The sequence below is a fragment of the Carassius auratus genome, unplaced genomic scaffold (genome assembly GCF_003368295.1).
Source record: "Carassius auratus strain Wakin unplaced genomic scaffold, ASM336829v1 scaf_tig00040019, whole genome shotgun sequence".
Classification (NCBI taxonomy): domain Eukaryota; kingdom Metazoa; phylum Chordata; class Actinopteri; order Cypriniformes; family Cyprinidae; genus Carassius; species Carassius auratus.
The window spans coordinates 92,789-105,715 of NW_020526558.1; the positions used below are offsets into that span (position 1 = coordinate 92,789).

At 42.9% G+C, this 12,927-nt stretch overlaps 1 protein-coding gene across 1 annotated transcript in view; it reads left to right on the plus strand.

Moving 5' to 3' along the window:
- Positions 1-12,927, plus strand: part of LOC113084382 (receptor-type tyrosine-protein phosphatase S-like) — a 104,186-nt gene that overhangs the window by 64,097 nt on the left and 27,162 nt on the right. Inside the window, exon 4 of the mRNA XM_026254829.1 lies at positions 11,721-11,889. Within this exon, the coding sequence (XP_026110614.1) occupies positions 11,805-11,889 (85 nt within the window). The 5' untranslated portion in view covers positions 11,721-11,804. The remainder of the gene's footprint in view (positions 1-11,720; positions 11,890-12,927) is intronic.

Here is a 12,927-nt window from a genome sequence, read left to right on the forward strand (position 1 = left end):
GGCATGCGGAGAGCTGCGCATAACAGTTCCACTCCCACACTCTCATTAAAATACCATTCAGAGACGGGTTATTTATTTTAGTTGTGGAATGCTGGAAAGGTAGTTTATGTCGTCCGAATGGACAGCTGACTGAGGTTATTCCACGTTGACAGTGAATGTGGGATCTGGTTTTCGTGAAGCTTACGATAATTATCCCTGCTGCAAAGCTAATGAGAGTGGAGAATAAACAAAAACATCATGTGAGGATGCTAATCTTTGCTAAGTCTTTCTTTTTCTTGTTTGTAACAGAAGCTGGTAGCCGTATGCTAAATATGAAGGTTTCAGGGGGTTCGAGTTTTCTAACACAGTGCAGTGTTTAGCGCAATATTTTTTTGCTACATTTTGTGCAGATTTTCAGCTTAGTTTAAGGTTATTTTTGTTTTTACCTCAGTTTAGCTCAGTTTGCCAATTATCTGAAATACTTAAATGTAGCTTGTTTGTGCTACATTTCCAACTTCATAATAGTAATAATGGCATCACTTGTCATATTTTGTTAGTGTAAATGAAAACAGCTTGAGCTTTGTACTGTTGCTCCCCCATCAGGAAAATATGATTTATTTTATGCTAGCTTTTATTTAGGAGCAAATAAAACTGTTGTAGCTACTGAAATTGAAAAAAAAATGTGTATGTGTAGGATTATGACGTTTTTAGACTGACATTTTGTTTTGATGTTTTTGCAGAGGGTTTACAAAAGATTCAATTCTTGGATGTTTTCCCTTGCTGTTTCCTTTTCTTTTTTGACAGAAAATAGGTTTCGTGAAACATGCACCTTTTTGTCGGTTTCCTTCAACAACCCATCAAGCTTCTTTTGTGTGGCCGCAAGCCTTCTGTTTGTTTATGTGTGCTTATAACATATTGTGTCTCTGTGACTGCCTTTCGATCGTGTGTGAGACTGAGAGCCCCCCAATTACCGAATGAAGATTGTTTTCTCTAGCCAAGTGGTGGCTGAGTGAGAAATCTAGAGAGAAAACGATGGATGAGGAATGAGAGGGAGAGTGAGTGGGAGAATGTCAGAAAGTCAGGGCAGATGGACAAAAGGCCCAGTGTTATCAGCCCCAGTGCATCAACCCCCAGAATGCCACAGCTGGTTCACATTTCCACAGGGAGCGATGGCGACCGGCTGCACTCCTCTCTTACTGACCCCATCCTTTTCTCTCACACACATACTAAATCTGGCCCTTAGCACACACTCACTGAGCTACGCTGCACCACAGACCCTCACTGTGTTTTGGAATGAAATAATAGTTTACTCCTTACTACAAATTATGCAGTATGTTCAAAATTTAATTCCAGCTTATTACTTATTGAAAAGTGTGCATTATATACTGTATGCTGCATACTAGCTTTTAAAAATTGTAAGTTTAGAATGGAATACTAGCTTACTCCTTACTACAAAATACACCGTATATACAGCATACTAGTTTTTAAAAAACAACATATTCAAAATGGAATTCATGCAAATTCCTTACTGAAAATTATGCAGTACTAGTTTTTAAAAACGGAATGTTCAAAATGGAAGTCTAGCTTCCTGCTTACTAATAATTGTTCAATAATATATAACGCATATTCGTTTTTAAAACTGCTTGTTTGAAATCAAATCGTGAAACATATACTACATACTGCATACTAGTTTTTAAAACTGCATGTTCAGAATGGAATATTAGCTTACGCTTTACTAAAAGTTGTGCAGCATAATAGTCTTCAAAAACAAGTTTAGAATGGAATTCTATCTTATTCCTTACTGATAATTACTAATTGGTAATTACTAGCTTAATCTTTACTGAAAAATGGTGCAGTATATACTGTATACTGCATGTAAGCTTTTAAAAAATTGCACATTTGGAATGGAATACCGTACAAAATTATATTTTCAAGGATATATTGTATTCTGCACTTTATTTTTAATATTCTGTGTTCTAGTTTGCCACATTGTCTTTAGCAAGTGGGATCTAGAAATCATCCTTTACACAAAAACCCCAAAAATATTTCTAGAGATTTCTTCTGCAGTATGCAAACTAAACAGTGCATTTTCCTCAGTAATTCTGTGTTCTAGTAGCTTCAAAGTTAAATTGAGCTTCAAATAGAACTTCATTTTTGAGATTTATTGGGCAAAATTAAAAGAAACGTTGAGTTTATTGGCTGTGCAATATATGAATGTTGTTTTCTCCAGTGTTTTTGTTGTGGCGGTTCACATTCTTGCTTCTAAATTGACTTGAGCACACAGAAACTACCCTTAATATGGCCCGTTTGGGTGTAACCTCTGTATTTCAAGTATATTTGTTCTAGTCCATCATTTTTATGTGACTCCAGACAGATCTGTTTTCATTCGATCCACCATGTAGTCCCTGCATGTGTGTAAGCCACCCCCCATACGTGTGCTTCTGGGGAATATGTTGCTCTAGTAAACAGGGCTCCCTGCACAGTTTCTCTCATGTGTGTTCCATACATGAGCTTATTCAATCCCACTCTGTAATCCCTACTGCCTGGCTGTTTGGCCCCTCGGGCCTTGTTACCATTCACACTTGCTTAATCAAGCTCTTGCTCGCACAAGACTGCACAATTCTTATTGCCCCCGCTTGATCAGAGAGGAAGAGAGAGAGGGAATGTTTTCCATACAACACTTGCGTGTCTTTGACGAGTGCATGTTTAAATATATATAGATATAGATTGCACATTTCGTAACTGACCCAAATTCAAATCTCAAAAATCCCAAATCCCAAATTTGGGTAATTTTTGTCTTTTAATATGAATTTTTGTCACAATTTTCACATTTTGTAAGAATAAACCAAACTTAATTTTAGATTTACTATTTTTAAACAGCCATTGGCGCTGGATTTTTCATTTTTTTCAGGTGTTGTTGCTGTTATAAAACATCAGACCTTTGTTAGATTTGGTCTGCTGAGCCTGTCTGGATCCCACATTCTCACCATGGGAATATGCTCAAGGTTGCTAGGCTTGGGAGAAAGCATCTCCCCTAGCAAGGTATGGGGTGGAAAGTTTCTCTTGGACACGATATGATTTCTAAAGCACTCTGGAAACTCAACAATGCAGAGGTTTGCCAAGAAAATACATCTTGGGAAAGGCTTCTGCTTCTATTTTTGACAGAACTGGACAGCTGTAACAATACCCGGCTTGATATTCTGCATAAACATGAGCGTTTCAGAGTGAAACACAATCGCACATTCTCTCGTTCTTCCCAAACATGCAGGCAGGCAGCTCTTCCCTTGAGATGGCAGATCCGAGCAAGCCATATGGAGCAGGCCGCATCTTGCTGAGCTCGCCTGACGACAGCCGAACAGCTTGGGCTGTTCTGGAATGACAGCCTTCAGTTCTTTTACCAGGTTTTCCGAAACCTGCTTCTTTTGCTCTCTCCCACCCTCTTCGTTTTTCACTGTACTCTTCCCCCTCTTCATGATCAAACAGATGGAATGAGGGACTAGCATCACATGTTTAGCAAGCAAGCACACTTATCCGCTGACAGCTCCATCCTGGCTCTTTCAAGCACCTCCCTAAATGATGCCACATAACCACCCTTAGCTGTCATCCCAGAGTGCACTTGAGGGCCTAGAGCTCACACACCTTAGAGGAATAGATGATGGTGATAGTAATAACTCAAGGGTGTACCACTTGAACAGAAACGTCCCCTTTTGAGGGAGCCAAAATGATAACTATGGCAACGTAAAGTTCTGTTTGTTTTTTAAATTCATTCCCTTCTAGCACAGTTGGTGGTTCACCACTTGATATGTTCAGCTCTTCTTTGGCACCTCCTCCTACCCGTTTCTTCGTAATCAGCAGACGTGCCCACCAGGTGGCTGGACCGGAGAGACCAGGAGAAAAGAGCGTCACAGCTTCTTAATTTAAAGTATTCAAATTCCCCACGAGTGATTTTGATTAAGTCGGCCCACACATTCCCGTTCACGCTCAGCGGGTACTAACGAGACTTGGGCGGTGAGAAGGAGAAGGAGAAGGGGGGCTTCCTAGTCTGTAATGAACAGAACTGCTCTCTGCTTCCTTGTGCACACAAAGAAACTCTAGCCCAGAGTATCGATGTTAGGTTTGAGAATAAAGTAGCTGTATCTAAGATAAGAATTAGAGTCTATTTGTCTGCATCTGATTATGGATCTCACGAGAGCTTTGAGTGTTCCTTGGCTAATAGCAGGATCTCTAACAAGTCATCGAACCTATAGTATTGAATTAGCTTTTCCAGAATTCCACGTTGTGGGTCAGCGCTGCCAATTGTTACAGTAATGAAAAATTGATTGTTTTATAATCAGCCTGACTTGCTTTCGGGAAAATGTTCCTCTGTCAATTCCGTCTGCCCAGTCAACCAATCACCGAGATCGATTCATCGGATTGACCCAATTGTGCTCTCTCTCTCACTCTCTGTCCTTCCCTGAACAAGGACAGATTTACTCATCTCATTTCCGCTCCCTTATTTAGGCCCGTTGTTCCATGAATGCGAGTCAATTGAGCATTGTTGATGGAGAGATTCTGCGAAAGGACAGAGCGAGGCTTCTGGTGTAACGCTGTCGTCCTCTTACCTGTTCGTTCTGCCGACGTTTGTCATTTCTTTGACCGCTCGGACCCTCTGGACGAGCTGGAGGCCGTGGGGTGGCTGATGCGCCACAGCTAAGTCGAAGTATTGTCTCGCAGCTCAGAGGGCCTGTCAGATCTCTTTAGAGATGAAGAAACGAAGGCGCCTCTTGCTCTCACGCTGACTACACCTCACACCGTGCAGCTCTGACTTCACGCCTGATACAGTGTTGAAAAGGGCCAGTTTCCTGACACGAATGAAGCCCCCACAGGGTTGTTCACGGCACGCAATGCTGCCATCTTTTAATGCTGCTGTTTATATTGCGTGCACACGTAGGAGTTGAATGCATTTGTTTTTGATGGTCTTGCAATACTATTGCCAACAAGTGTGGTTACAAACAAGGAGCACAAGAATGCTGCATGGCTAAAAAAGAGCTTTAACCAGCTGCTTGGCCTCTCACCTTTGATCCCTCCTGCAAGTCTTCAGTTGTCTGAAGAGGTAATAAGAACTTATTTTGGGTGGCCAGGGAAGGATTTGTTGGGCATTGGTCAGGGCGTATTCTGATGCAACACAGCATCAGCGCTGAGCCTCAAAGAACACTGCTTGTCCTTCATGAGGTCGAACTCCAACAATAACCTAGTGTTTCGGTGCCTGTTTATGAGTGGTACATTCATATGCGGACAGTGTAGTCTCTGTTTCCTCAGCGGCTTGTTCAGGGACTCATCAGAATATCTAGCTGCCCAAGTTGAGGCTAACAACCCCTCTACCCCATTCCTACAGAGCATGTGGGGTCACCTCACCTCGGATTCTACAATCTCGCCCTTATGCAGCCCAGTCAGTGAGATTGGGAAAGCACAACTGTGGGAGAGCTCCCGGAACTCTATTTGCCTTTCCTCCTTGCAGCTTTTATAATAGCCGTAAAAAGTGGCCAGTTGTTATTTTCGAGCTGGGATGGAGGGAGGTGACAGACAGGAGACTCAAACCCAAACCTGGCCATCTGTTTTCTGTCTTCAACACGTCTCTCTCTCTCATTCTCTGGATTCAGCAGGCTGAGGGGAGGGAACTGCATCTACTCAGCCCAGTCATGAACCCAGGGACACTTACCTCACTCGCACACATTCACGTCTGCCTCACTGTGCTTTCTCCTGAGGCTCCAGTCGCGGTCAGAATGAGATTATACACTTCTGCACCCACTCACCACAGCGCTGTCATGTAATTACAGTGGTGAGGAGTCAACATGCTTGAGCAAAATGGTTTTATTATGGTGAGTAAAGGGGCGAAAAAATCTGAATTCCCCATTTGTTGAAACAGCCACTATTACTGCAGCGCTCTTCAAATTCGGTGCAGGCCCTGTCGAGTGGAGCATGTATAAACAAGGTGACGAATTGACCCTGGGGTTGTTAATTAGCACTACGAAGTTATTTCAGTTAATGGTTCTGGGGGGTGCTGGCGTCCTTGAGGAAAGAGCTCTTAATCTGAACAGCTCCACTTGTGTAGTTCAGGTGCAAACTGCCTCTCAGCACAGAGGAGGATATGCTAGTGCACTTAGGTTCAACAAAACTACCTGTGTTCCATTTACTGCCCAAATACCAGAATGCATTGTATCCCACTGTCAGTATAAGACAGGAGCTTGCATTCATGTTGGGATTCTTTGCTTCCTGCCATGAGACCAGGATGTTGTCTGCAGTGTAGAGCACTAACATCCTGCCTGCGGCAGTGTGGTTACACCTAGCCTAAATGGATGTGCAGTGCTGGAATGCTAATGCAGTCCATCCACCCCGCCTCAGGCTGCGCTGCCAATAAAAGTGAGTGGCAGCGTAATTGTCCACCTTTGAAAGGAACCGTCCCATCCTCCGGAGCAGCTGCCGAATCATAGGTTGCCAGCTTCCCAAATAACAATTTATTTACCTTGATTTGAATGATTGCATGCTGCAATCGCGTAGCAACTATGTAGAGGTGCTACTTACCCAGCTAAGAAAACTATTCCAATTTCCAAGGGGCACCTATGCTTAATGTAATTGTATTCCGTTCTGGGGTCCGGAATATAAATGTGTGCCGATATTTCTGACTCTAGGGTGGCCTTCGAAAAGCTCTTGGTTGGGTCTCTTAGTTGGGAAGGCATTGCATGTAGATGGCTTGGCGTCATTCTTCTTTTAAGGACTAATGCAGATCGCAGTCAGGCCAAATTTGTAAATAAATTGGCTTTTGTGAATAGTACAGTCGAGCATGTCAAAAACTCAATGACCTGTCTTTTAGACAACATGTCCTACACTGAAAATATCCAACTGCTTTTCCATTTTAGCTAACCAACACTTTTGGAAAATAATTGTCTTTACTAGTGCTGTGTTGACATTTCTGCAGCTCAACTAGCAGAGCATTAGCAATACCAAGATCATTGGTTTGATTCCCAGGGAATCCAATTTATACTATATTTACACTTTATACTTTGCTAGTCGGTTGAAGCTAGTAGTGGGGAATAGGGACATTCTCATTATAGAGTATTTTATTGGATAAAAATGTAGGTTGGACTGTGATGTGAATATCTTCTAAAGGTTTTTCTCATCCCTGTTCAGGCGTGTGGTAGCACATAGATGTTAGCCTCAAAGCTAACGGATATGAGCTAAAAGCCTCCAAGCTTTATGTGAGTGGCGTGTTTGACTGCATTGCAGCACGTCTGTTCCTCTCACAGAAGTGAAAGGACTCTTGGATTTATCTCCCTGAGAGCGCAAAGGTCAAACGTGCCACCTGGTTTTCTCAGAATGACATATCAGCGTGAAGCGGCGCTCACTTTGTTCTGACGCGTACACACACAACCGTTCTGGTTGTACTCAAGACTCAGAATTATGTAACGGCTGTTTAGAGAGGATATAGGAGAAAGACGTTTTCTTGGCAAAAGCCCTCTGCCTGCTTCTCTTGCCTCTCTCTTCTCTGCCACTGTTCTGCATCTTAAGTGGAGACAGGCACTGTGTTATTTTTCATCAAACATTTCATCTGGGCTCCACGGCACATCTGCAGCGCAGGGAAAGGCTGTAGATCATCTCGCTGCCATTGTAAACAAACACTAAGGCAGGAGGCTTTGGTCACAGAAGACGTTGCTGTCTTCTCGCTGTGTCTCTGTGGATTGCAGCCATGATGGCGATGGCAGGTGTGTGCCTTCAAATGAGAAGCAAGCACCTGATAATGCTGTGATTGTTATGCATCTGCGTGGCGCATTAGAGGGAGAGGATAGAACTGGGGAAAGATATTTACATAACGCTTCCACAAATGCATGCAAATGCATATGATTATTCAACATTGGCAGTATTTGTTGCTCTGTATTTAATGTTATAGTATTTAGTATATTTATAGTAATTTGATTGTTATATTTATTTTAATAACAATTTAACATAAAATACGTTTTTTGTGACATTTACTTTGTACTAGTGATTATTTAGGGCAGAAAGCATGGAAAGTAATTGGTGAAGTATCATTAAATGCTTCCAGTGAGGTAAGGAGGTTGGATGTACCATCAGATCAGTATTGTTTTTGTGTCACAAGTACAGCAACTCTCTGAGTTCTTGTTATTGTATTTCAGTGTTTTTTTTTTTGTATACTTGTTAGAAACGATACAAACTTGGATTTACCATTGCCTTTAAATGTCAGCTGTACTGTCAGAACTGCAGTGGAAATGGTAGCTGAATTGTGAAAGCACCTCAGGCTGAATTTGCCGTAGGGACGAATGCTGACCTCTCTTTGTGCACTATTAAAAATGGCAGCTTGGACAGCAAAGAAAGACAAACACGCACTCTAACCACCTGGACTACACAGGCAAATCTGGTGCTGACATCAAATCCAGATGTGTGTGTGTGTGTGTGTGTTCGAGCTCTCTCACTTTACGGCCGCGGACAGACACATAAGTGTGTGTGACCGCAGGAGAAGTGTGTGTCCTTGATAATTGGACTGAATCAAGAGCCATTCACAAGGGCCCCTGTTGCCTGTAGCATACGGAGGGAATGGCGCCATTACGAGGGGCTCTTTAAGGGATATTACATTCGCTCGTAAATAGAAATGGCCGCGGCATTGTTTTATTAGACCCCTCTGAGGTCCTTTGTCTTGAATCTGGTTTTAAAGCATCTCATTATAGTGCGTGTATCTAATCAGAGGACCCAGCTAAAAATCTGGATCCCGTGTTCTTTCCCACTAATTTTTGGCGGCAGGATTGTGCATAATGACACGCTACTCACTTCACAGCGTGCATCATCTGTTTATCTAATTTAGAAGTCTAATTAGCATTCATGTGATACTGATAAATCTTCCTTTTTAGCATTGGGATGTTAGCAGCCCTGCTAGCATGCTATCACCTACAATATCTTGAGTCAGAGGTGACTATAGGGGTTAAGAGAGCGTTGCGGACAAGTTGTAGCACGATGTCTTTGCGATCACGGCCGATTGCGCGGTTATCAGTGGTTTGATCTCTATATTGAGGAACGCTCTCTGGGGGGCTTAATTGGGAGTTTTAATTGGACGTTCGCCATGCTTTCTTCCCTCACACAGACACACTGGGGACTCCGATCTGGCTTCCTCCTCTGATTATCCAGCTTTACAAATCTCTCTCTCACACACACTATCGTCCTCCCAGTTGTTTTGCAGCTGCATCTGTTTCTGCATGGTAGTTTCTTCATTGGCATGCGCTGCAAGCAGATTTTTGCGTTCTTGCATCAATCTGGTTGCACAAATCGGGACGGACTGCTTCATGTACTGTATGCACAAAACTCTTTCTGTTTTCGTATCATCACTCACATTAATGCAAGTGCATTAAATGCAGCATGCGTTTTCTGCAGCCACAGTTTGTACTTGGCTGTTCCATATGTTTACAACTCTTCTTCAGCATTCATTTAGAAGAAGATTGTTATTTCTGTTCACGCACTACAATTCAGTTGTGTCTTGCCCCATTTTAACACTCCTATTATTCCTGCGACTGCAGGGCATGCATCTTTTCGTGCGCCCCAGTTTGAAATGCCAGATCTTTCAATCTTTCACTCTCTGTTCTGTCTGTCGTCATATCTCTCCATTTCAGTGGCGAATCTGACATGTTAGCCTTATTAATTCATGGAAACGTGCAGGATTGGGAAGCCAGCCAGCTCTGATTGCATCTGGCTGCTGGTGCTCTCCATTAAAAAGAAAAAACACACTCGTATGGCATATAGCCATTGACTGGAGGTAGCAAGAAAGATAGGAGATAGGAAGACCTGGAAAGATAAAAGACCTGGGCATGCATAAATGCACGTCTCGCGAGCCGCTCGACTGACTGTCAGTGGTTCAATGCTGGTATCCACAGGCATGGCGTATCCTTGGCTCATAATGGCTTGTTTAAAATAGCTTGGGTTATTTGGAGTTTTTGAGGTATGGAGTTTTGCACCAAAACTGTTTGTATGTACAGAGTGTGGCATGATTTTGAATTAGCATCAAATGCAAGCAACACATTGTTAAGAATGGCATGCCAAACCGTAATGGCATGATGCATAAGTTGTTGCGTAGTGGCTGTGCATGTAGTGTCGCTCCCGAACAAGTCCATAACATTCACTTCTCTGTACAGCTCAATTATTTATTCACAAAGGTCCTTGTGCATATTGCATGACAGTGCAGCTGAAATGTGCTTAATTACCCAGCCTTTTGGGGCAAGCCAAAGTGAGGAACATGAAGTGAAACATCTATTTTCTGATGTCAGTTGGGTTCAGTAACTTTTGCACCAAAACTTTTTTGCATTCATGAAATTGAATTGTTTCACTCCAAGCGTGTTTCAAATTTACTGCCTTTGATGAATGCATTGTTAGTCTGCGTTTCGTTGTAGCACACTGGTGCAATGAAACTTCAGACATCATGAACGGGAGCTGCATTTGGAATCTGATTTGGACAGCCAGTGCAGGGGCGCGTCGTAAATCAGGGCGCACATATTCCTCCTCTTTGTCTGGGCATGCCGTGCCTGCTTTGGCCCTCTGTTTGTGGCGCTCCAGAGCCGAATCCCTCGACTGACGTTTTCAATTGTTTATGTGAGGCAGCATTTCAAGTGTCGCCATGCAGGTTGACAGGAAACCCCAAGCTGACAAGCCAGCTGTCGCTAGGTCCTCACTTGCGCATTATGACTTCCAGGCTCTCTGGAAACAGAACACACCACACTAGAGGAGCACAAACAGCGATGCAGACTGACACGCCGTGTGTGTGTGTGATGGCTGTGTTAGTGTGTCGATCGCAGCAGAAGGACACTAGACGTATTATGAAAGTTTGAAGGGTTTCACGTGCCCTCCGAGGAGGAGAAGAATAGTGGACTGTTGCAGTGCATTATGTCGGCACCCACAGTCATATAGATATCTTGGCTTCTTGGTGACATTTGATGGTTTAGTTTCAGCGTCGATGACTTCTCTATTTTTTTGTAGAATTTTTTATACAAATATTTGATTGCGCTTGAAGCTAGAACATTTTTTTTTATTTCTTCTAGAAAATGAAAAGTATTGTTCCCCGTGGCATGAATTTAAAAAAAAAAAAGTGCCATCTTGGACTGCAGCTATTTTGAAGCCCCTTACTGAGTCACAGAGGCCTGGAGGTTCATCAACAGATGCCGCAGTCACTCTTTACAGAGTCCCAGTGCTTCATGTCAACATCTCTTTCATTCTCGACGTGATCGAGCGCTTCCGAAAGCAGCTACACGTGTTCGTGCGTCTCTTGCCATCTTGCCATCTGATGTTCTTGCCATCTTTAATTAAATGGTGTACAAGCACGTTCGCCGGGTTTCCGCCTCGCATGTGTGAGAAACACAGCAACCCGCGAGTCGACTCCCAAGGCAGAAAGCAGTGACGGGGGGATTAATAGCAATTTGGCTAAAACAAAGAGACGCGTCTGAAATATTGATGAGTGTCTTGGTAATTACAAGATGGGCGGATAAGTAAATAATGACAAGATCCAGTGATAAAGTCTGACTAATTATGAGTTGTGTGAAACTGTAATTGGGAGTCTGAGGGAGTATGAACAGGCTCAAACTGAGCATTCTGCTGAAGCCTGTGAATGTACTTGATGGTTGACTGGTGAAACAATGTTAACATTTCTGTGTTTTTCTTGTCTGTGTCCGTGAGCGTCCTTACTCATCAGCATTCTCCTGTTATCTTTCCTCCAGAGTACCAAACGTCAAGCGTGCCGACCCTTCGTCTCCAGCCTGTGGGGCCGTGGCTCTCTAGCCAGGTCAGAGGTCATCTGCGACATGATGCCAGCCAGCCACCTGCCTATCCTGCTCTCCCTGAGTGCCCTGCTGCTGTCTCCACTGCTCACCGGCTCCTTGGCCTTATGTAAGAGCAAACTAAGATAAAACTTGAGTTTAAGTCTCAAGTGTTTTAGAACTCTTGAATAGAACTTTGTTTTCTTCTAGAATTAAGAGTTAGAGCCATGCTAATGTTAAGACCTTTGACCTAATATTGGCTGATTTAGTGTTGAGGGTGGCCATTTTTGGGTCAGCGCGATGTATTATCATTGCTGGCCCAATAATGGCCAAATCATGCTTAAAGGTGGCCGTTTTGAGTCAACACATCGTATTATCATTGCTGGCCCAATAATGGCCAAATTAGTGGTTAAAGGTGGCCGTTTTGGGTCAACACATCGTATTATCATTGCTGGCCCAATAATGGCCAAATTAGTGGTTAAAGGTGGCCGTTTTGAGTCAACACATCGTATTATCATTGCTGGCCCAATAATGGCCAAATCAGTGGTTAAAGGTGGGTGTTTTGGGTCAACACATCGTATTATCATTGCTGGCCCAATAATGGCCAAATCAGTGGTTAAAGGTGGGCGTTTTGGGTCAACACATCGTATTATCATTGCAAACCCAATATTGGCCATTGCATTTTGCATTGGTATATCTGTGTAAATTGTTTAGAACAACAATTTTTTAAATTAAGACTAAAATAAAGATTTACTTACCATCTACAGTAATTTATAGGAAATTCAATGACAGTTTTTTAATGTCTTGTTGTTGTGTTGATATTTTTATTGGTAATTGAATTAGTGATTAACATGATTAAATGTGTATTTTTAGGTCAATTGAACTGAAACTAAGCTAATTACACAGGACTTGTCTGATCTGATTGATCAGCTAGTCATCCAGGCAAGCCACCGACTAGTAGGTTTCATAATCATCAGAAACAAATCTCTGTGGGTTTAAGGATCTCCCCGTACACGTTGAGACGTGAAGCGCGAGATCACGGTTTATCCGATTATTCCGTCTCTTTTCCGCGTGTATATCTCTTCATCAGACGGATCGGGGCCTGCGCTGTCTTTTAATTTCCAAGGCTCGAAGTCAGGATTTGTTCTGCACCATTTCTACCCTAAGA